Source organism: Pholis gunnellus (assembly GCF_910591455.1).
Source record: "Pholis gunnellus genome assembly, chromosome: 2".
Lineage (NCBI taxonomy): Eukaryota > Metazoa > Chordata > Actinopteri > Perciformes > Pholidae > Pholis > Pholis gunnellus.
The window spans coordinates 19203399-19227389 of NC_136536.1; the positions used below are offsets into that span (position 1 = coordinate 19203399).

At 43.4% G+C, this 23991-nt stretch overlaps 1 protein-coding gene across 1 annotated transcript in view; it reads left to right on the forward strand.

Moving 5' to 3' along the window:
• The window catches only part of nphp4 (nephronophthisis 4), a gene marked incomplete at its 5' end in the record, with an annotated part of 141221 nt that overhangs the window by 99465 nt on the left and 17765 nt on the right, over positions 1–23991 (forward strand). Inside the window, 5 exons of the mRNA XM_079166699.1 lie at positions 7457–7617; positions 8504–8691; positions 17329–17459; positions 19925–20061; positions 21406–21629. Of these exons, the coding sequence (XP_079022825.1) occupies positions 7457–7617; positions 8504–8691; positions 17329–17459; positions 19925–20061; positions 21406–21629 (841 nt within the window). The remainder of the gene's footprint in view (positions 1–7456; positions 7618–8503; positions 8692–17328; positions 17460–19924; positions 20062–21405; positions 21630–23991) is intronic.

A 23991-nucleotide genomic window follows, 5' to 3' on the forward strand; every position in this document is an offset into this window, starting at 1 on the left:
CACATGCGCCTCTCTCCAAGTAAGTCTCCACAGCATCAATTAGTTTAGCTGCGAGGTTGTCATGTGTGTGTCTGCCTGGCGTCCTCTGTCGGGGTTTTGATTTCGATCGCCTCTGAACAGCTCTCAACAGGGCGACACCTGAGTCGGTGGCTCATAGAAAATAGTTGTTTGATGTATTAATACTCTGAATGCCGTATATATTGCTTGTCGCCACAGTGATTGCTGTCCAATAAAGTTCCTTTAAAGCTCCAGTAATCAATATGTTTGTATAAACAATGGAACAAATGATGATTGCGCAAGACAAGTTTGTGATTAGCTAGTGGAGAAAATTGGACATCTAGATGCTAATCAGCAGGATATTGGCAAAACCAGAGCATGATTATTGGACTGACTGGAGTCTTTGCTCGATGTCTGCTGAGTAGGTAAATAAACAGTTGGTGTGTAACACAATCAACACACAACTTTACACAGGGACAATATGTCCATGGTGGTGTTTTCAGATTGTTTTTGCTGCCCCCAAGTGGCCAAGAAAATGCACGCTGCTTTAAGCTTTTGCGGTTTAGGGAAAAACATTTAAAGAGATTAAGATTTTGTAACACTTTATAGCAATGCTCAATAGTTGTAGCTACAATCTAGACATTCCCAACAGTTAAGTGACAGTGACAAGATTTCAGGTCATGGTTTCTTCGTTGCCATTACACACTGCAAATTGATTCTACTTTTAAGCTCCCCTGTTACAGATTTTAAGCATGTCTGTTGCTTTGCTCAGTGTCATTGGGTGTGTGACACAAAAACAGTCAAAATGATTCTTCAGTCAAATTTTTTGTGTTTTCAGTTGATTGAATTTAGTATTTTCTTCTGTGAATTGTCAGTCTTTGTACACTAATGCAGTTCTTTCTGCTACACCCTCTGTGCTTCATTGTTGAGAGGAGCTGTTAGTGTTCAGTGTGGCCTTGAAAGAAATATGAAATAGGCATGTTTGTTCTCTCCTTTCAAGTGTTTTCATCCGTAGTGTCTCCTTATTCCGTCTTGTCGTCATGAATAAATCTGAGAGAATGAGAGCTCTGTCCAACCCAAAGACATTTATGCATGTTTCACGTCACTGTTATGACGATAGGCGTCTATTGAACGGGACAGGACACCTTTAAACCATATCATATCATCATGTTGGTTGGACTGGCTCCAACTACCAGAAGTCATAAACAAACTTTTACAGATTTTTGAACAGTCCCTGAAGTTAAGGCTGGTTTCAGATTGATCGACATTCTGATTCACAAGGTATAAGGTTGTCCTTGCTCTTTTATTGTTACTAAAATGGAGTACTATGAGGTTAACATTTTTTGCTTTGAAAGAATGTATGCAATTTGGTACATACATTACATTTTCCCTCAGGATCAATAGTAGCTAGAAGGGTGTACTCAGTACAGTGCAGATCTCCAACAGGTGTGTCTTCAATGACTGTGTGATTGAATGAATACAACCCGCAATTGACTATCCCCCGTCTAGACACCAATGGGATCTAAGGCGCCGTAAAACACACTTCATTGAAACTCAAAAACAAGCAAGAAAATACAAAATTCAACTCACCAAGCTGTCTGCCCGCTTAGCAGCGGCTGAGTTGCGGAGAGTTACAGCAGCGTGTGTACTGGCAGTTCCTTTAGCTGTTGGCTGATAGCCAAACACACACCGGGGTGTTATAACAAGCGGCCCTGACCGTCTCCTACCGACAGGGGGAGCTTCTCCAGCACTTTGGTTTATGACCAAATACCTGCAAAACTAATGACGTATCCATCCGCCTTAGCTGTACATCGTTTGCTAGTTCCAATTTGCAAAAGTTAGCATGCTGAGATGTTAAACCAAGATGGTGAACATTGTAAACATCATACCTGCTGAACATCATGTTAGCATTGTCAGTGTGAGCATGGGGTGGCGTGCTGGCATTAGCATTTAGCTCAGAGTGTCGCTTTGCCAAAGTACATGCTCACAGAGCCGCTAGCATGGCTGTAGGCTTTCTGTCGAAATAAGGAGCGCTCGGTGACACCACTCCACGATCGCTGTACGTTTCTGCAATTCAATGTGACCAAAAAAGTGGTGAATTCAAAACTGCTCTCACCTTATTTATAGCCACATTGCAAATATATTACTATTGCAGTTACAATGACAAATCTACTTCATTTTACAGACACAGGAAATTGAATTCCCCCGTTCCAATGAAATTATGAGTCTTTTGTAATCTTTTACTCCCTAATTGGATAAATGGATTTTAATGTAAAACATTGAACACACTCTTTATTGGCTGCAGTTTAAGTGAACTATAAAGATACATGGGATCCAAGTATTGCTCAAGATCAATGATCCCCTGACTGCTCCCTCGCCATTCAGTGTGAGCGTTTGAAAGTCATGTGCGTGTGTGTGTGAGGGTGAGAGACAGCGGTTGAGAGAGAATATGGAATATGTCTGAGCTTCAAAGCTGCTGGAGTTATTCAGCTTTGTGATTCTGTGTCCTCCAGGGTGGAAGTGCCTCAGAAAGCCATTCAATTCATTAACCCTGTTTTGGACAGTCCTATCATGTCAGGCTCCATTCACAAATTAGGTCTAAAAAAATGTCTTTAAACCCCGTTTTCCACTTAGTTTTACAGCAGCACTTGAAAAGACACAGCCAATATTCAGCCTGAATCATGCTGCAAAAGAGGAATATCCCAGGCAGGAAATCATCTCTCTACACAGGAAGTGATATATATAAAACAACTTGAGTGCAAAATTCTAAACTTTGTTTGAGCACTTACGTGGCAAATTGGTTGAGCTGTAAATCCTTCATTTTCAAATTGGGGTCCCAACCATGCGCGTTTGCCAACTGCTGCTTTGTGGGGGCGAAAAAGTTGCAGAATATTATATATGTATTTCCAACTTTCATATTTCTTTCCCCACTACATACAAGCCAGTATGACTCTCGCAGTCGTTTTGATACACGTGCCAGAAGACAATCAGCTTCTTCACTCCGTAATGCTCTCTTTCCTACTGTGGCACTAAACAGACTGAGTAAGGAAGTGAGACACAGTTTGGCGTCCTGCTGTTTACCTCATTCATTTAGCTCACACAGCGAGCTAAGTGCTCTGCCTCCACCAACGATCTCGCTAAGGCAATAGGTGTACCATTTTTACAATTATGTGCAAGCAATAACAATGGGTTGACTGTAGGTAGTAACAATTAACATAATTCACCAGAGAGAAGAGGAATATGCAATTTTCTCTCTCTTAGAAATTTGTGTTTTTGCCGACACAAAAAGGTAGCAGTGGGACACACTGGGAGTTCTGCGTAGCCAATTGTAACAGCAGGTCAATATGTGACCAGTTTTATTTTTAGCAATTATTTGCCATTGATGGGAACAATCCTGCATATTGCCCGACGCAGCCAGGGTCCACCCACACAGCTGTTTTCATTTGCCTCCTGATTAGAACTCTTCTCAGGACTGTGTGGGCGTGTTCAGACTGTGCTTGACTGACATGTCTGTGGATTTACACTTGGAGTTTTCTGTGTTGGGTTAAGCTCAGTTCAAACCTCACCAGGAACTCCAGTTGCTACTTTCCTCCTTTTTTTAGCTCTGTAGATATATATATATATATACACACACAATTGGAATCATAAAGCTTTGGGAAAAGTACACATTTTCCTCTCAAATTCATGCAAATGAAATGATTCGATTCGAAACCACTCCTTAGTTTACACCACCTTTACATGCAATAGTGCTGCCTCTAAAATTCTCTTTGCGTTCGGTCCGAACAGTACCACTATTAGGACAACTTTCACGTTTAGGATTCTTTTGAATAGAGAGAGTTTAGTGACCTCAGCAAACTTCCAACATGCTGCAGCTCCACTCAACCTCAACACCTTGTGGAAAAGATGTGACGTTTGCCAGCTCTACAGTGTCGTGAGAATTATATAAAATTGGAGAAACTTTACATGGTGAAGTGTGTCCCTGTTTTGGTTTATGTTGAAAATGGTGTCACACTCCCAGATCTTTCTTCTTGCGTGCAGAGTTAATCCTTGAGGAATTGGGGAAAATGCAGGCCAACAGCAAAACTATACACTATACATCAAAACATCCGTTTAATTACTCTCACACAACTCATGCAGTATAATCCAAGTCTCATTTATCCTGTCATGTACTCAGTACTTTCTGGATAAATGAGACTTGGATCATTCTGCACGAGAGTTTGTTAAAGGATGTTTTGATTCCCCCGTTCACCTTGGAGGCATGCAAGAAAAACTAAGTTTTATACATGGGTTCAAGGTAACACAGCGTTAGAAATTGATATACAAATGGTCATTTTAAGTGTAAAGTATTCCTTTAACTGTAATAATTTATATTACCTTCCCTTATGGCTCTTGTGAATCCCGTCCCGCAAAAATGAAAGACGCAAATAACATGACCTCAGTAAATGCAGCAGAATACTTAATCGTCCTCTGTTAACAATCTCCTATTATTTGGGCGATCCTCCTTTTTAGTGCATATGCAATTAAATCAATCGTAGCTTGGCTATAGTCATCTTACAGGATTCTTGTTTTATGCAACATTAGTTATCATTCCAGCAGTGAATGAGGTAAAATGTCAAACGATTTGCATTGCTGTTTAGAAGTAACAAAGCAAAAATCGAACAAAGTGCGTCATACCTCTATTTTCGTGGGAAACCTTAAATGGCCAACATGTTTGTTGTTTTTGAAACTAAAAATATCTTGGTAAATGTAACCTTACTCTACAGTGATGCTCTGGTTTGCGTCAGCGTCTCCATCTAGCTCTACACTCTGTTCATCCTCACCCTTTTCTTTGCCTGCAGCCTTCACAGAGTTGTTGAGAGTTGTTGATCCTGCTGTGTGCACACCAGGCAGACCATCCAGGTTTGGGGGGGTCGGCTGGCTGCCGCTTCTCGTCTGCAGACCAAGCTGCACACACACAAACACACACACACACGCACACAACCCTCGGGCCAGATCTGTCAGCTATTCCCCATTTGTGAGCACAGACACACATTGCACATTATCTCTCTCCCTCTCTCTCTCTCTTTCTCTCTCTCGCTCACGCGCTCTCCCTCTGTGCTCTCATTGCCACCCATCCACTGTGTACAAGCCAAGAGCATGCTGGGAGAATTAATGGTGCAAGTGGAGAGAGTTGGCGGGTGGTTGGGGAGAGGGGGAGGTGAGGGAGTCACTGTAGGTTAGGCAAAAGGAAAAGCAGCACAGAAATACTGTGTATAAATAGACTTCTTTGGTCTTTGTTTGTCTTCCCTTTTATCTTTTTCTTGAATACTGTCAAACAAGTCTGTAATGGCCTGTCACTGCTACAATGGAGGTTTCCCTAGTCGGTATGTTTCTTTTTTCATTTTAGATATCTGATCAGTAAAAAACATTCCCTTGTGGGTGGATTCTACTCAGCCGTCCCTAGGTTACCTCTGTAACTTCAAGTCACTATAATTAGCTGCAACCCATCCGAAAGAATTGTATGTTGCCTTTCTCTCCAGGGTTTTAGTGTCTCATGATGATCTAAATGCTGTTATGGCGGCTTTTCTACCTTGATAAGGAGAAAACAGAACTTCACTCCAGTATATGACGAGATAAATTAGACCAGAGCAAAGCCAGTCTCACACACACACACACACACACACACACACAGGACCACCTGCTGTCACGTAACTGAAGTTATACACAGGCAAGTGACCTAGCTAATTTTATTATATTCGATAAAGTTCAATTTACAAGACGCAAAGTCCTTAAATCGCTCAGAAAAAAACAATCTAATGTGGCGCAAAGTGGGCAAACTCCATCTGCTGATGAAGTTCATTTGACAGCTACTAAATGACCTGTGTGGGGTGAGTGTTTTCTCAAATTCAGGTATTCATTTGGGCTGATAGCAACTCATTCATTTGTCACTTAAAAGTGTCAGAAGCCAAACCTACAAAAGATGTGATTAGTGACGTCAAAGGATTCAGATTCAAAAAGTCTGGAGATTCGAAACAATCCTACGGAGCCCCAACCCTGACCGTGCACTAGGTTTTGGCATTTGCCTCCAACAAAACTTTGCGTTCGAACCCCGGGAAACAGACACTGGGGAGAGAGAGAGAGGGAGAGAGAGAGAGAGATAAAGTGTGTAAAAAGCATTCTATCCGTTCATGTGTGGGGAGAGTTACGTCTGCAGGGCCGTCACCAAAGATCCTCATTACTCCACTTCTATCCAGCCAGCTGCTTCTCCTCACGTTCATCCTATGGGTATAAAAACAACATGGGGGCTTTGATACAGAGATGGAGGGGATGCCGGGGAGGGGGGGGGGGGGGGATTGTGACAACTGTGTTGGCACACAGACCTACACTCACACCTTGAACACACAGGCGCTGTAACACGGACACGCCGCTGCAGGTTGGGTTTGGTGTGCAGCTGACTGATTGTTCCCACTCACCAGCTGAGTTGGATCAGTGATGGGGTCGCTGCCATTTGAGCTGCTCGGAGTCGGAGGACGAGTCAGATTTCACGTCGGTGCATCGCAGAGGGGTCATGAGAGAATCACAGGGCACTCGTCGTACATTCTCAAAATAAGTCTGGGCTCAATCATAACAAAATGGCTGGTGGGTATGCCTCTGCATGTGACTTTGCAGGAGTGGACAAAATAGCAAATGGCTTTCTGATTTATACTGGTAGCATGAATACTAAAGAGATTTAAGGCTGCCGTTGTCCTCAGAAAAGCTCCAGTCCTAAACCTGTGGATAGTGTTTCAAGAAGAAAAGCAGCTTGAGTGATGAAGTGGGGAATCTACGGTTGATGTGCCGATTAATGCCATGACTTTAGCCCGCTGTTCATAAAATCACTCTCAAGGTTTTCTGGCCGTGTTAGGCGCCATTATCATCTTGAAATATGGGAACCCTAGGGTGCTTCTGATTTTGTGAAATGGCCTCATATTCCTTGGTTATTGTACTCCCATCAAGCACAATCGTCAGACCTAATGACTCCCAGGCGATGGCTGCTGCACCCGTTCAGTTCTGTCCACAAGGTTGACAGCTGGTTACAGGTATTATGGCTCTCCCTCCCATATTCAAAGCCATCTGGACGGAAGAAAAAACGCCCACATAATCATCAGATCGGTCACTTTTTCTGGTGGTGGTGTTGAGTAACAACATGCCATTGCATCAATGTAACTGTACGATACAAATGTGTGTGTTATATTCAAGCGTTGCTCTTCCATAAAGATAGGAAAGTTGTAAGAAATAGAAAATAGAAAAGACAAAAGAAGAAATTTGCCAAAGTACGAGTTGTTATTGTTGAACAACCAGCTGCACCTAACTCAGTCAATATTTTAAGTTGATGATGTCCTGATTCCTTATCTTGCTAATCACATCATCATACATTTTTACAGCACACATTGCATGTGTTTTCCCCTCCATGCTGAAGTCCTGTCTCTCCTTGTCTAAGGCTCCCCGGGCCTGCAGGTGCAGTTCAGAGTGGATGGGGGTTTCTTGAAGCCCGGAGAGAAGCGCTGGTTCCTGCGCTACCTGGCCCTCCACACCATGCAAATTGACATCTGGGACAGCGACTCGTTGCTCCTTATAGGTTCTACTGCCGTCGAGCTCAAGGTAAAAGGTCGACATGTGATTCAAATGTATCAAGATGAAAGTAATTAGTTGTTGTCGGATTAAACACAAACTCTGATGTTCACTGCAGGAACTTCACAGAGTTGGGCATCGAACCACAGGACAACACATCCTGTTTACACATGCGTTGTCAACTCGTGACGCACCCTCATCGTAACGCAGTGCCTCTGTCATGGATTCATGCAGCGTTCGCAGATTGTTTTAACACATTTAATTGCGGGAACCAGGCGTTGCAGAGAAAGCTGCCTCTGATAATAGAATGTCAAATACAGAAACACTTCATTATGCTGTAAATTACCCAGGTTTCTTCAAATACACAAATCATACACATTGGACAATAGTTGTTATAAATAGTTTTTTCTCTGTCTTCGAGGACCATAACAAATACAAATGATCTTGTTTTATGAGATGTGGCGGTTCGACAAACGCACTTTTTAGTGTTTGTCCCTGTGTGTTCAAGGGTTTGACCGAAGCGAGTTTCCCCCCCGATAGCAACCTCTAAAAGAGGAGACAAACGACACATTAAAGGCGTTTTTATTTTAACTTTTCCAACCCTGCTGTTCATTGATTGGACAGAAACTCTCTCGCCAACGTTGATGCGGAATTGATTTGTTTTGCACCTTGGTGGAGTTTGTAAAGCGTTTAATGAGAAAAAAGTAAGGGAGTCGTTTACAACCGGGTTGGGCTGTTTTGACATCATTCATTTAGCGATAAGTCAAACTCCAGCTCCTGGCGTATGTGTGCTTTTATTTGTCTGTTTTCATTTAATCACGTTAAATGTGTCTTAATCAGCACATTTGTGTTTGATGCATCCTTGTGATTAAATGCCTCTCAGTTCCTTTACTCACACCCTATTTTGCATCCCCAGTACATGTTGCGTCAGGGTAAATCGGCAGTGCAGGCCCTTCACGAGGTGGAGGTGCTGACCACTGATTACGTGGGAGAGGACACCTTGCTGACCAGCGCAGATGTGGGCCGACGGCCAGCTCTCAGCCCCGTGACGGTCCACACCATTATCAGGGGCCGGCTGCACATACGCACAGGCAACATAGGCAAGTACCGCAAGACTTTTTTGTTGAAGTGCAAATACTGACATTCCCATGACTAACGTCAACATAGAATATCAACAGATGGGCCGACCGCCCGAACAGCTTCCTGTTTGTGTGACAAAATGAACTCCACTCAAGGTCCACCTGCTACCCTTTTCAGAGCTTTCAATGGCATCTCGTGGTATTCGCCAGTGAATGGATCCGGCTCACGTTTGCCATCATGCGATCCAAGTATGGAACCTTGGTTGATATTGTTTAGTCAGACACATTGATCTCAAAGCGAATAATGACCTTCCATGCTCTACGTCCTTCGTGCATTATCAATGATCTGAATTCCCTGATTGGATTTGTATTTGTATTTGTATTTGTTCTCGTTTCTCAAAAGAAAATCCAGTTTCAATATCACCCAAATCTCCTTCTACCTCCTGAAATGTGTGTTTTATATTCAGGTCATATATCCATTCGGAGCCTCGGATTATAAAGTAATGTTGCCTGTTTACTTTTATTGATGTGTAGGGTTGGGAAATGACAGTGAATCCCCAGGGCTGCTGCTGCTGTTGAAAGTTCCCATTTTCTGGATGTGTGCAGGCTTCCAAAGCAAACACAAATATCTTGATGTGATAGTTCCACTCCGTCTAGCAACTGAGCACCTTTCCTCTTCCCTCGCACTCATCCAATTTGGGCCCGACGTGCCCCCGCCGTGCGATGGCAGCTGATGATAGCTTCCTTGCCATTAATCAACTGTTAAAACGGTACTCCCTCTCATAGACCATGGATCATTCTGGGGGCCTCAGAAACTCCCATTGTTGGGGCTAAATATGCCAGCACTTATCACTCAAGGCAGGTTGAGAGCCCAGTGTGCTGGGGTTTGGTCGTGTCTGGCATGTAAATTCCAATCAAGGCTCAGATATCCATCAGGCGCCCCGGCCCGACAGTCAGAATCAATTTGGGGAGGGAGGACTCGCAAGCACTTTTCTTTGTATCTGCCTCCATCTGTCGCTGCCTTTCTCACATTCTCACTCTTTATCACTGTCTCCCTGTTTTCTCCCATCCATCCATTTACCCCTTACCCCTCTATCACACGCTCTCTCTTCCTGCCTCTCTGTGGCAGGTTTTTGTCTTCTCTCGCCTCCCCCTGTATCCTCTGTCTTTCTCTGCGCCTGCCATCAAGCTGTAATAAATAAGCGCTCCCATTTGGTGGGTGGTAAAGGATGTAAAGCTCGGTCATCAATGGGGGCTTGACAATCAGAAGGTACTCACAATATGACAGATGGATTTGCTTTATGACGACTTTGATTGGGGATTTAATATGAACGACAGACTCAGTGACGCACACACACACACACACACACATAAGCCTGTGTGCATATCAAATCACTCAAACATGCCAAGAATGCATGCACTCATGCATACACGCAGACATGTTGACAGACAGGTGTAGCAGAGCGTAGACAGGTTGTGTGTGATGAGGCAGGGTGGCAGAAATGAGAGGCGGACAGGTAGAGTATATCGCTGACATCATGTGAGAACCCTGCAACTCCAATATTTGCAATTTTCCAAGTTCAATAGAAGGATTACATGGCTCCTTTATGGTTTGTGAAAACTCTACTCGTCCTAAATCCCTACTGGGTGGACTCAAAAAATTCACGCTGGCCAAGCTGAATGGCAGGCTATATTTCTGTGTTGACAGTGTGCAGATACAGCTTTTGGATTTTAGCTTGAGAGGTGAGGGAAGGTCGCTTGAAAATGGTTGATGGCACAGAGTGTGAGAGAAAGAAGAGAAGTGCAGCAGTGTGACGGGAAGGGTGGCGAAAGCTGTAAAAGCTTCTTTTTTTCAGCGAGGCTGTGCAAATTTGTGAGGATATTGTCGATTTTGATTAATGTTGATTCACTTTTAGTCATGCATATGATAATGTTGACTAGTTTAGTGTGTACTTTAAATGTAAACCCTATTGATATTACATTTGAGTAATAATCATCTGTTTTCTGCTCTGCTCCGCATTTGTTCTTGATGCTGCTTGCTTTGAATGCAAATTCAAAACTTCATAAATTCAGCATACTCTACTACATTTTCACAGCACCACTTCCGACAGTACATTGGCAGAGTCGTGTAATATTCAGAAATGTTCTTCACTACTTCCAGTTGCTTTAAATTAGCCTTGTTTTATTTTGCTGTTAAGCTAGTGTCAATGATACTTAACGCTTTGTGCTCAGACTTTTCATATTAAATGCCTTCCAGTGACTCACAGGGCATAATCCTTCCCATTCCTGATCGGCTTTTAGTTTTGCAATTGCCAGGAAGTGTTGAGTTTCATTGACAGTGACTTAATAGCACTCAGAATGGAGGTGATAGAAATTGATTAGGAAATGTAAAGGTTAGATCGGCAAAGTGGTAAGTATAGCATGTATTTGCACTGATGGGAAATTTCCATTCACCATGTGAGCCATGGTGTTACATAGTCATCCTAAAGAGAATGTAAGACATGTATCTTATTTTATGTATTATATGATCACATGTATTCATTTTATACAACCATACCGATGTCTCTCCTCCCTCTATACCATTGTAATTCACAAGCAATGCAGTCCAGACCACAAACTGCCCTCTCCCCTTTCTAATTGAATGTGTTTCACTCATGCATGCTATTAATCATGTCTTTTTTTCACCCTGTTGGGAATTCATCAGAATTAGGCTTCAGTGGAAAAAAGTGAGTGTCAGACTGTCATTTCCAAATGAAAAAGAGTCAAATACCCAATGATATCCTTTTTAATCATAACAAGGTGGGATTGACAAGTAATTAATTAAATGGTAATGATATAGGCTGTCGGGCCTGTTCAATCATTCTGTTAAGCAGCTTTTATTAATAGCGTTGTAAAGAACTAAAGGAAGCGGCTTAATCAGAATAATAGAGAGTTGTGAAATCGTGGCTGGAACATGGGGGGGAGGGGGTTTGAGGAAGGTCTTGAGAAAGAAAACAGCGCTCCCACACAGAGAACTGTAGGAGCAGATGAGGAGTCTATAAGGCATGACGACCGCCTGCTCGTCCCATGAAACTGATTGACTGGTGAATCCAGAGGAAAGCTACAATGCTTTATTGATTTCATCTGCTGAATCCACATGAACTCTGAGCGGAAAATGAAGATGGAGGCAGGGGAAGAGACGCATTAAAGAGAGAGCTTCAACCAAAACAACATTTGAAAGCTGGTACCAAGTCTGCCGAGTCCAAGCAGAATCATCAGCACGTGTGAGCAACTTTGTCCCAAAGATGGAAAAATCAAACCAACAGTGTGTAATCTTTGTAATCCATGATGTCATTATGATATAGCGCCGAGCTTTTCCACAGACACATACTGTGGATTAATTGATGGCCAGTTGTATCATATTATCTCTCTCAAACAAAGCCGAGATAGATAGATGGCAGAAGGATAGAAAGTAAAGGATGGATTGAATGAAAGAGGCAAGTAAAGGCAGGAAATCTTCATAGATCTGAGGCTGTGGCTTTAGCGTTAAGTACGAAACAATGACAGAGGGGTAGAGACTGAACTCAAAAGCAATGCAGCCTTCATTGGGTTTCTGTACGCCCACATTTGCTTGTTCTGTGGGTGTGTTTATTTAGTTGTTGTTCGGTCTCTTTGTCCATTCATTTTATTTAAAAGTGAGCTTCTGTGTGTTGACATTTACTGGCCAGATTGGCATCAAATTTGATACGGACATTCATGGTCCCTGGAGGATGATTCCAAATGATTTTGTTGAGAACCCTTAACTTTTCATTGACCTTTCCACCATATCGCCAGATCAGGCAAGATTTCCGCTGTCAGGTGTGTTCAGACTGGTCACAAAGCAAATATTGAATGAGATGTGATTGTATATAAAGTTAGTGAAAAGATGCAAGTAAATGTGAACACATGTATTTGCTCTGGATGGCGCAAATGAAGGCAAAGACAAGTTGAAAACGTTTTGCTGCTCCATTAGTTTTACTCGAACGGCACCGTCTAGACATCTATACGTCTGCTTTAAACACAGGATATCGCGTAAGTCAAAAAAAAAAAAGCTAAAATTCTTGTACATTCAACATATTTCAGTAGGGACGACGAAATGTAGCCATTTTCATGTGACACAGATTCATAAATTATACTCCGCAATAATAGTATCATCATAGTATCATCAAACTTGTTACAAAACAGTTGCCTATTGGCACATCCGGAGCATCGTTACCATTCATTTTGAATAATGCTTCTGGCCACCTGATAACTTTCACCCTCCGTTTAGCTCAGTTTTGGTTTCCACCAAATCCTGGGTAAAGTTTCTGACTCTTTAGATGCTAGATGCCCCATCATGTCCAGCTTGTCTTTTTATTGTTTTCTGGCTGCTGTTTGGTGCAGGGCAGGTGGCGCACAGTGGGTTTATCAGACCTTTGTCATAGGAAGAAAGTTGAACACGGCATGAGAGTGAAGGTTGTCGAGCGAAAAAACTAAAACATTGAGCTAAAAGATGCTAAAATGTAGTAAAGTAAGTAAAATAGAGTTGAGACGAACTGCCAAGATAATTCTCTGTGGTTTCATCACTATGAGTGGCCCCTTTCACATCACATTTGAGCCATTGTTAAAAGATGTATTGATTAGGGCCGCTTTCGTTCAACAAATTGGTGCTTACTTTGGCTGATGAAAACTTTAAATTACATACAGTTTTGTGACTGTGTAGCCAAGGCTAGAGCAGATTATAGAATAGCTTTTAATGGTCCAACTCCATCTCACACGCATATTGTTTGAGTTTAGCGTCATAAAAAGCCAATATTAGCTCAAAGAATGAAGACAGTGAGTGCTTTTAATATCCAATTTGGAAACAGGTAATATTTGCCAGCAGTAAAAAGGACCATATGTGACAGAAGGGAACACCTATTGATATGGAATTGTTTTGCTGACTGAGCTGTGTCTGTATCGTTTCTCTCTAACTCTCGCTGTCTCTTGCTGTCCCTTTTGCTGCCTCCCCCCCCTTCAGCACAGTAGAGAAGACAGATTAGCACCTTCTTCTCCAGACCTCACAGTGCTTCTCATCTGCAGTGTCCTGATAAGCCCTGGAGAGACTGACTGTTGCAGCAGGAGAAAGTAGAGGGAACCCAGCCTAAAGCTTGCCACCAGTGGAACAAAATATCAGTGAAATTTACCTGACAATTAGTTTAGCTAGGTGGCTTCCCTAAGGGGATGCACATATGGTATGTCTCACTCATTAAAAGCTCTTATTGTTGGCGCGTTGAGGCCTGATTTTTATCAACCTTGCTTTTAGCCCTGAGGTGAGAGGGAATCTGCTTATTCTGAAAGGTCAGTGGCCTGGATCGGGGAGGCAGAATAAATCGAATATTGCAGACTACTTTGAAACCCCCATGGTACTCGCTCCCGTTTGTTCTGGAGGCCAGTAAATCAGTGGTTTGTTGTGGCTTTAACCTCAAGAACCGCCAGCAGAGCAAAGAGGAAAGGCAGGTGGGGTAGTGCCGAGTAGGGTTATTGTCATGCAACAGAGCGAGGTAGTCAATAAATTTGATAGAGTTCAGCCCCCTGGCACTTTTACAATTACTCACCTCCACACAGGCCACACAGAGCAGCAGACGCTATGCTGGGCTTTCTCTCTGCAACACAAACCAGGAGTATCGGCTTACGTTTCAGTGATGAGGATCATCAGCTCTCTCCCAACAATCTGCCAGCGTGATTCAGCAGTCGGGGACGGATAATGTGACCGAGAGCAAGGCGCGCACGTCAACCTGGATTAGCGCTAAAGAAGGTATTATCTGATGAGCCTTATGATGGTTCTAGTGATAGCCGATTAATTAAAATGATTGACTGATAACAATCAGTGGGTCACAATTGGGTTCATCATCAGGCCATTTGTTTTCTTGTGGGCAAGTAGCACCGGGTGTTCATCTTATCGCGTCCTCGCAGGCTTATTGTACTATTCTAACCGTCATCGAAGCATTTCCCGACACAAAGGAAAGCATGCTAAAAGGCCCATAATGAGGCGCTGAGAGTGAGCGCTCGCCGGCTTCGATATTGATTGGAGATCTTTGTGCGACAGCAGAAGTAATGTCTTCACAGTAATATTTGGGAAATATAACTCAAACAAATACACTCGGCTGAGTTGTGGGGCCAGGGAAGGGTGATGGATGATGAGGGGAATAGACTGGGACGGCAAACACCTCACCCATTAATCTGCAGAACTGTGCTGTCTGTGTCTGTTTGCATGGCAACACCAGCTCCCCATTACTCATTTAGCTACCGCCCATTATCACTTTGTTGATGAAGGAAGTTTGCCTCTAAAAAGATCTGGATGGTACTTGTGGCTCCCCTTCTAAAACTTCTGAGGTGTGAGTTCTGGGCGGTAAAGCCACTTAATTGCAGCACTCATTATATGTCATACGAGAGCTACCCCGGAGCCTCTCAGAGACTTCTTACACCACAATTAAGCCCCTCAATCGGGTATGTTGTGGTGTTGCAATGCTTAGAAGCTGATAGGAATAATGGTAGCATCGTGTCAAAAGTGCAGTGTGCTTTAAAAAGTTAGTTTTAATTACTCCTTCAGCCAAGCGTTGTAAATCCTATCAAACAGATTGCATGCGTTGGCCTCGGTTTACCTGTAAATTGCACAAAATAAGTCTTTTGACCTGTGGTATTTGAAAATGCTCTTCTTGTGAACATGGTACATTGCTGCAGGCTGGCGTTGTGTGACGGCGGGCAATTATCTGTCACCATTACCGAGCATTTTGTGTATAAACATAAGCAAGCCTTTCCCACAGCCACTGTACTGTAGGGGCTCTGCACGGGCAGAATTAATGTCAGAAGAAGGCTTAATATTGACCATCATTTACTGTCTTTGTACAAGAGCACCCTGGAGTGCGTACTTATCCACTTGCCTTTTAAAAAGAGGGGGGTAAAATGGTGATTTTGACATTTAGGAGCATAAAGAGAGACGCATAAGAGTCTGGTTTTGAAGGATAATTCCAAACTATCGGCTTGGCCATTCAAACAATGGCACATTAAGCATCTGTGATGACGGCACAATTCAAACATCACATTCTTTAAAGGAACGATCTGTAATGATGGGGTCGGCCCCCACCTCCAGAAATGTTGATGGCTGATCTTCATGTTGTTGTCCTGCTGCATCTCTGGCAGCCAGCACTCAGCCAAACCGGACAGAGTCCAACACTCACCATCAATCAGCATGACACTCATAGCATTGCAAGCATTCGGTGTCCAGACCTCTGGCAATTTCAGGCCATTAATTAATCACTCTAGGCTTGTCTTCATGTATTGATCCTCCCTCGAGCGTTCTAAGCCAGGGTTTAACCTGGACTGTGTTCACTTTGGCGCTGTCTACAATGAAAATGTATTGTTTCACATGTGACTTCAAAGCGAACTTTGGCCTTAAAAAGATTACGTTTTGGCAAACTGTCCGGATCTGGCTTCAGAGCTCAGTTTGGCTCGTTACTTCAAGAAGTGGCAAACGCTCGAGTCTCGAGCCACTGAGCCACTGCTGGAGTCACACGGATCTGGCCTCAAAATTGAATGAATCAAATCTAGCGTTACAGAGATAAATTTCCTTCTATCAGTTATGATCCTGATACTGATTGTGTTTAAGTATAGCCTCAGGCATAATGTGTCATCAAACAACAGGCGATGCTCGTATTCTTCATTGAAACCTCTGTCGGGGATTTTTCTCACTGGTTTACTTCTTCTGCTCATTAGCAGCCACCACTCTTCACAAGAGAATAGTTTCAGTCGGATGATTTACAAGTTCTGTTACAAGTTCTTCATTGGGAAAAAAAAAAGAAGTCGGTTCATCAAACCAAAAGCACCTGAAATGACACGCAGGTTCAGAGTCCCAGTCCCAGCAGTAGACCTGCAGTCCCAGACCAACCTGTCCACTCGTCAACAAGAAAAGTAACAGCTGGAGCCGTTTATGTTTAGAAGACATATGCTGATGTGTCATCATATGTCCTCTGGCCTCATGGGCTGTGCTCCAGAATAATTCAGACAGGAAAGATGAGGGTCTTACGCAAAAAGCAAACAAGAAAACGAAGTAGGCGAGACGCAGAGAACAATAGAAAAAAAAAAAAAAAACATTTGACCAAGTTTTGTCTTTGGTGCTAAATACTTGAAATAAGAACTGGGCTGTTATCGAAATAATTTCCAAATCTGTTGCATGTAAGCGTAATCTGGCACCTTTTACGTGGATGTCCAATCAGTGTTGATGGTAAATGTAGTCCATTGAAGCAATACATTTCTCAGTGTCTGCTATATTGGCAGAGAATCCGCCAAAACATGTGTACGTTGCAGCTATACTTGCAGGTATTAAACGAAACATGGAGAGAGAAAATAACACTCATTGCCTGCAGGTGGCACAAATGCAAACTTGCAGCAGCCATTTATTTTCTTCCCTACAGGTGGCGCTGGTCAGCATGTATACAGTTGGTCTGACGTTGACCAATCGGCTCCGTCTCGTGGCGATTCTGCCGCCCGTGACAGTTAAAATGAGTTGGTTTGCGTTTCAGCCCGTGGATGACGTCAAAGCAAGCTTTATGAGGTGCTTCACATGTATATAATAATCAGATGCTGGATGTCAAGCTGAAAACATGTATTTCTCTTCTACAGGGAGCCCAGTAGATCCTAGCAGGAGGAGGGCGGCAGACGTGGTGGCGTCTCATTCCAACATCATAACTCCTCGCGTAGTAATCGGTGGCTTCAGAGGAGGAAGCCTGTCCTCCAGAAACATCCTCCAACTCAATGGCAAGCACTAAAATCCACAGCCCACTGAATTCTGTCAGCGTTAATGGACTAACATTTCAGCTAACTTCACGTTCATTAGCTGTGCAGTTTATCTTTTTCTCCACTCAGTGTATGACTAAGCACACGCGTGTGTGTGTATTCTACGCGACGGAGCAATTAATGCCCTTCATTTGGGCGGTGACCATGCTCCGGCTTTTATCAACTCGACCGGATCCATTTCACATCCTGTCTCTTGGCTGCACCACTGAACCACTCAATTTTCAGCCTAATTGAGCTTGCAGAAGCATCTCTGGTGGCTAGCCACAGTCCTGTTTGTATTTTGTGTGTGTGTGTGTGTGTGTGTGTGTGTGTGTACGCACGTGCAGAGGAACACACACACTGGGGAAGCCAATTTTTTCCTCAATTAGACAAGCCTTCACCAGTCAACTGGTGTGTATTCCTAAAGTTGTCTTTTAAGTGTGCACTAAGACTCAAACACACACACACACACACAAACAAACACACACAGTAAGAGGCATCAGGGAAAGTTACAAACAAGTAAATAATTGCTTATAATAATATAAAATAAGCCTCTCTAGAATAACATCACACTCTGAGAAGAACAGACATGTGAAATACTGTGTATTGTATTACATTTCACACATATTTGCTCCGAGCACACCACATAGTAGTACACCGATTCAAAAAGATACATGCATATAGAATCCCGACCGAACACACATGTACTGTATAACACACGTTTAACAAATGAATGCATGCTCACGCCAAACATATTCCCTAAACTGTTAGGGAAAAATAATTTCTTCACAGCTCATGTAACTGTGCAAACATGGTCTGTTCACTCTTTGCTCTGTTTCTTACCTATCTCCCCCTCCCCCTCCTCCTCCTCCTCCTCCTCCCCACCGCTGCCACCTCTCCGCTGCTCTGGTCTCTCTTACACACTGCACTCCTTCTTCTCTCCACTCCACCGTCTTGTGACATTTAAACATACAATGCGCCTAATTGCCTTCACTGGAGTCCAGTCGCAACAGTTAGCCACGCCGAAGCTCTGTTGTGTGTTAGTGAGTGTGTGTGTGTGTGTGCGCTCTGTCCCACTGCTGCCTGCCTGTGGCTCTGAAGGAAGCAGTGTTGCCAGACACTATCTGGTTGGGTGACAGGCAGTCGACCCAATGCCTCTCCGATAAGGAGACTTGGGAACAATGTGTAGGGATAAAAAGTGATCCTGGGAGAGAAAAACAGAGATAGAATATATACCTACATTTATGTGTCAGCAAAAAGCCACTTTTCTTTCTCAATACATCAGTAAATGTATTTCCATTCCATGTGTATCTGATGCGTTTTCTTGCTTAATCGCAGTATGACTAGAAAAAGACACAAGGCTGTCTGCTGATTTGCCGGTTAAACGTCTGGTTAGATGCCATTGGTTGTCTTTATAATCAGGTCATCATGGTGGTCGAGATAACTCGACTCACTGCAGCTTAAGAAAACTTGTGTAAATTGACAAAACATGGAGAGATCTGCAAAACACTGTGAACACAAGTCAATTAGAAACAAATACAACATAAAGAAATGCAATGCAAATACACGTGCAGAACCTTTTCAACTGTGTTAAAACACAAATTCAAGTTTCCGGGGGACAAAAAACTGATGAGGTTTTTTTCCTGAGTTCCAGTGCATCAAGCTCTCGGGGCTGCCAGGGCATTTATTGAAGGTTGTGATTGGAGTAGAGCCAGGAAAGTTTACTAGTGCCAATGGGATGCCTGAGTCACTGAAGAATATACACATTTTTCTACAACACAGTTTTTTTTCATTTATCTAGAGAAGCTTTAAGTTCTCAAATGTTCAATGTGCAAACACAAGCAGCCATACAAGGACATCCGTATGATCATCAGTATCAGCATTCGGTACTTGACAGTGCTGCAGACACATTTTAGTGAGTCAGTTTGTCTTCCTACATGCTGCAAAAAAAAGTACTCCATCAAATAAATCTGTTTTTAAACGACAAAAATATGGGCGGGCAGCTCTGACTGTTGTTCAAAGTGCCGGATTAGGCAAATTCTCTAGTCATAGCGTTTAAAGTACATGGGTAATTTGCATGATCCAGTTCAAATGAGGATGGATTATTTGGTGACTGTAGATGAATCAGGTATTTTAATTAGACATTTTGCTGCTCGTAAAGGGTAAATAGCCATGGAGGTGAAAGATGATTTGGGAGGAGAGAGTCTGTTTACCCAGCAGTAGGGCTCCGGCCCAGTTGTAGCGGTGCCAGTGGTTCGACTGGACTGTTGTCTGTGTACAAGCTGTCTCTTGTCTCTTATGCTCCAACAATACTTTAATCTGTCAGCGCCTCTCTCCCTTGGACATTTGGAGGGGTTTTCAGAACATATGGTCAAAATGGCGAAGAGATTAGATCCCACTCTGTTCAGTAAATATATTCATGATTGCGGTCTGTCTCTCCTTCACAGCGAGGAACGCCGCACAGGCACACAGACTGGAGATAGACGGGCAGCACGACCTAAACGAGCCCGACGGCGGGCGCCGCAAGCTCAACTGCATGGCTGCCGTGCATCAGCGGGAGGGCAAGGAAGAGGCGAAGATCACGGTGAGGTCAAACGTCGCACTCGAGCCAATGGCGAGACAGGAATAGCTGCTCGCTGCTTCTTTTCTATAAAGCGGAGCCACAATAGTCTGTCCCTGTGTGCCTCCTTCACTTAAATCTCAAACGGACAACAAAGGCAGAGAAAACGGCTTTCCTTCTGGCTCTATAACATGTCATGAGGGAGCTTTCTTCGAGGCGTGGAGCGTCTCCCACACAGCTCGCCGGTGTTGCAATTCTCGTGGCGATGTGCCCTTCTACCCTCTGTGTTTTAGTGACTGTATAAGAAGGTGTTAATTGTTCTTCTACCCGAAGGCACATCTTGTACTTTCACCCATGGGTGCACATGCTAAATGTGATTTTGGCTCCGGTACATGTCTGTCTGAGACATTTTACACATTACATTTCCTGTGGTAGCACCCGCAACACAGCCAACACTATGTGGAATATTACTGAGTCCTGCTCGCACAGGAACACGATTTTAAGAGTTGCTTTGCAATTCAATTTGGATTTGACTTTTCTGGGCTGGTAGCTACGGCCTAATTTGGTCAAGGTTTGTCCCCGGCATAATTTCAGTGCACTAGACCTGTGGAAAACCTCAGCATTATTTTTTGTCACACACTTAGCTTTACCAACCTGATTTCGAAACTCAATTTGAGGTTTTAAATGTGTCTTTAAGACAAGTGCACCTACTGGCCGGAATCCCCGGCATCATGCCGTTTAAATAATATAAGGGTTGCAATTCAGGGTTTAAATGAAGCAAACGATACCATAACAGAAAATACTGGATGTAATATTGATTTCTTTCAAAATACCTGTACTCAGTGGGTGATGGAAATCGTCGATGTGTGGAATTGTTTTGACCGGCCATTGAGAAATGTAATTGTCTTTGAAGGTTTTGAAAAGGTCATTTCAACACTTGGCCATCAAGGAAGGTTTGTAACATTAAGTTGGCCCGTTTGCGGAGCATTCATTCCAACTTCACTATGTTTCAACGATAACATTTAATCACACTGTAGCCATGGATGTATTGGTCATGTAGTCATGTGTTATTGTATGCCTTTAAAATACCACCAAAGTAATGAGCGACATGGCAACATCGCACCAAAATGTCAGAAGTTTTCAAACTATCCAGCAGATTATCTAAACCATAATATTATGAGAGTAAGCACACCCGAAATGTGTGCAAATTACGTCAAGTATGGTCGGTCAATGTGAAACCAGGAAGGCTCTGTAAACTGTGCTCAATGCGTATGTACAGGGGACAGTTTGGGTAATCATTTTCCATATTTTACAGAATGTCATGACACTGCATCTTTTTCTGTATTTGCCATTGTTCTTGGATGTTAGGATCGCACTAAGGAAGCCCGGTTGGCCAGAGAACGTTTTCAGGTCAAACCCAGCGAAAAGCGCAGCAAGGCAGAGGGCATCGCCAACATGCTGAGCCAGGCCATCACCACCCAGCACCTGCTCTACGCAAGCCTGGGCTCCGCTGAGTACATGGAGTTTGTCCTTAAAAATCCCTTTAACGTACCTCAGACGGTCACCGTTCACAGTGACGACCCTGAGCTCAGGTGAGACCCTGGTGGTGGTGTCAAGCTGGCATCCCACCCATAACTATCTGTTTTTTGACACTAACAAAGAGGTGTGTCCCGAGTCTTAACACACCAACTGCGAGTATGTGTTTCTGTGCTGTACGTGTTTTCCATTCTCACCCCTCCTTAGCCCCGCCGTGAAACTGTGTTCACACTCTCCGATTCGTGTCTCCAAAGGTGACTCAGCAGGCTCTGGAGATGGAACCTATTTCTATCCTGCTTTAAGAAAGGATGCCGCGTCCTCGCACTTGTCTCTCCCCAATGTGAGACATATTTAATCCAAAACTTTGTTCTTTGAAGAGATGGTTTAGCTCCCTCCCTGTCCCCCAGACTCTTTCACCACCAGTCTTGCCATCAAGGGTTGCTGTTACTGTGAATACAAAAGACTCAACAGTAGAGGGCAGTAAAGCAACATTAAACCGGATATCCATCATTAACACAAGAAGAAGAAGGAAAACAGATGACCCTCCACACTTACTATTGGGACTGTCATGGCAAGTCAAGAGTGGCATCCTATTCTGAAGTTCATTTACCACTAAACCAACCCGCAGCTCTCATTTTGGGAGGCCTCCAGACCAAAACGTCATAAAACTTCACATGGTGCTCATCGTGCTGCCAGTCATGATGCTGATTCATTCCTTAATGGTGCCATCATTCGGTCATCAATGAACAATAAACAATATGAGCACATAAACAGGGTCTGAAAGGAATGGTGATGCTGAAGTAAATTATGCAGCGCCTCCCATAAAGTGATGCAAGCAATACTGCTTTACAAAATTGATTAACAAATCCCATCATCCACACCAGCACGAGTAAGTCAACATGAAGTTTGTGTGACTGTGTTTTATTTCGGTTGTGAGTGTCTGATTCACGCCTTGCTCGTTTGATATGATGTGTGTGTGTGTGTGTGTGTGTGTGTGTGTGTGTGTGTGTGTGTGTGTGTGTGTGTGTGTGTACTGATGTGTGTGATGGCACGTGTGTGCCTGTTTTAACGTTTGAATTTGGTTTTATTTATTCTTAAGACACGTCTTGTTTGTGTGTAGTGGGTGCATTACTTAGCCTTTGAATTTTCTAATTTGAGACAGCTGGTTTTGTGTGTGTGCCTTACACATTTACAATTTGTTCGCAGAGTATTTTTATTGATGAATGAACGAGATAGATTGTTCGTCAGTGCAAATATAGCGGCCACATTTCCGAACACATTGTGCATGTGTGTGTCTGCATGAATAACTATGATAAAGTTCCCTCAGCAACACACAATCAGTTGATCTTGACACAGATGCAGACATAAAGCTGGGGAGGTGCTAAATAACCCCTTTAATCCACAAATAGAAGCCATTATGGCTGATATTTTCTGGATCACCCGTTCTTGGTATCCATGCCGTGTTTGTTTCCTTCAGTTTGCGTCGTTAATCCCCTAGCGCTGAATCTTTTGTTATGGATTCTGCTCATGCCTGAGTTTTGGATTAACATATATCCCGTTGATCAACAAAGGCTGGAGTGCGCCATGGATGAATCATTATGGCATTAGCCCGGCCACCGGGCCTACCAGGTCTAATTGAGAGTCATCAATCCCCGCATCTGTCCTCTCTCCGGCTTAGCGCCCTGTTAGTTTATTTATATATTTCCTGATGAGGCAGCGTGACACTTTACACCGAACCGTCTGCCACCTCCACCAAGAGCCAGAAACGTGTAAATTAGCGAGGAAGCGTCTGCATTTGATGCGTTTCAAACGCAACACTGCGGGTTTCAAGAGTCAAATTTCCGGTCACGCGTAGCAAAGCTTCAGAGACTCTTTGTTGGTGGAGACCTCGCATCTTTTCCAGATGTTTTGAGACAGGTCACTAAACACAGCACTGCCCCGAAACACTTCTGCATTTTATGACACTGTGGTTTGTATTTTATTAAAAGGGAGCGCTGTTGTGTGCGATGTTGTTTTGTGTGCGACCGTGATCTCCATTGAAGAGATGAGGAGATATGATAGAAGGAAAATGTAATAATGTAATTATTAGCTATAGGTCTGTGTCAGAGTTGAATCTAATCATAAAGGAAGGCTGTCTGTGGGTACTGTATGTCCTTGGCATATCTCGAGACCCGTCCATCCCTTCTGCTACACACCTGGCGGGTGTATTGCAAGGGACCCACGGGCATGCTGTGCACGCAGTTTAATGCTGGATTTACTAGCATCACAACAAAACTCTGCTTCATTTCCCTGGAGTAGTCAACAAGGCTGCAAGCACCACTACCAAGCAATCGGCCCGTTCGAACGGGCACTGCAATAGTGATCCCAAAATGACTTGAGTGCTGCCCTGCACCCTTATTTGTGTCCTGAAGACTTTGT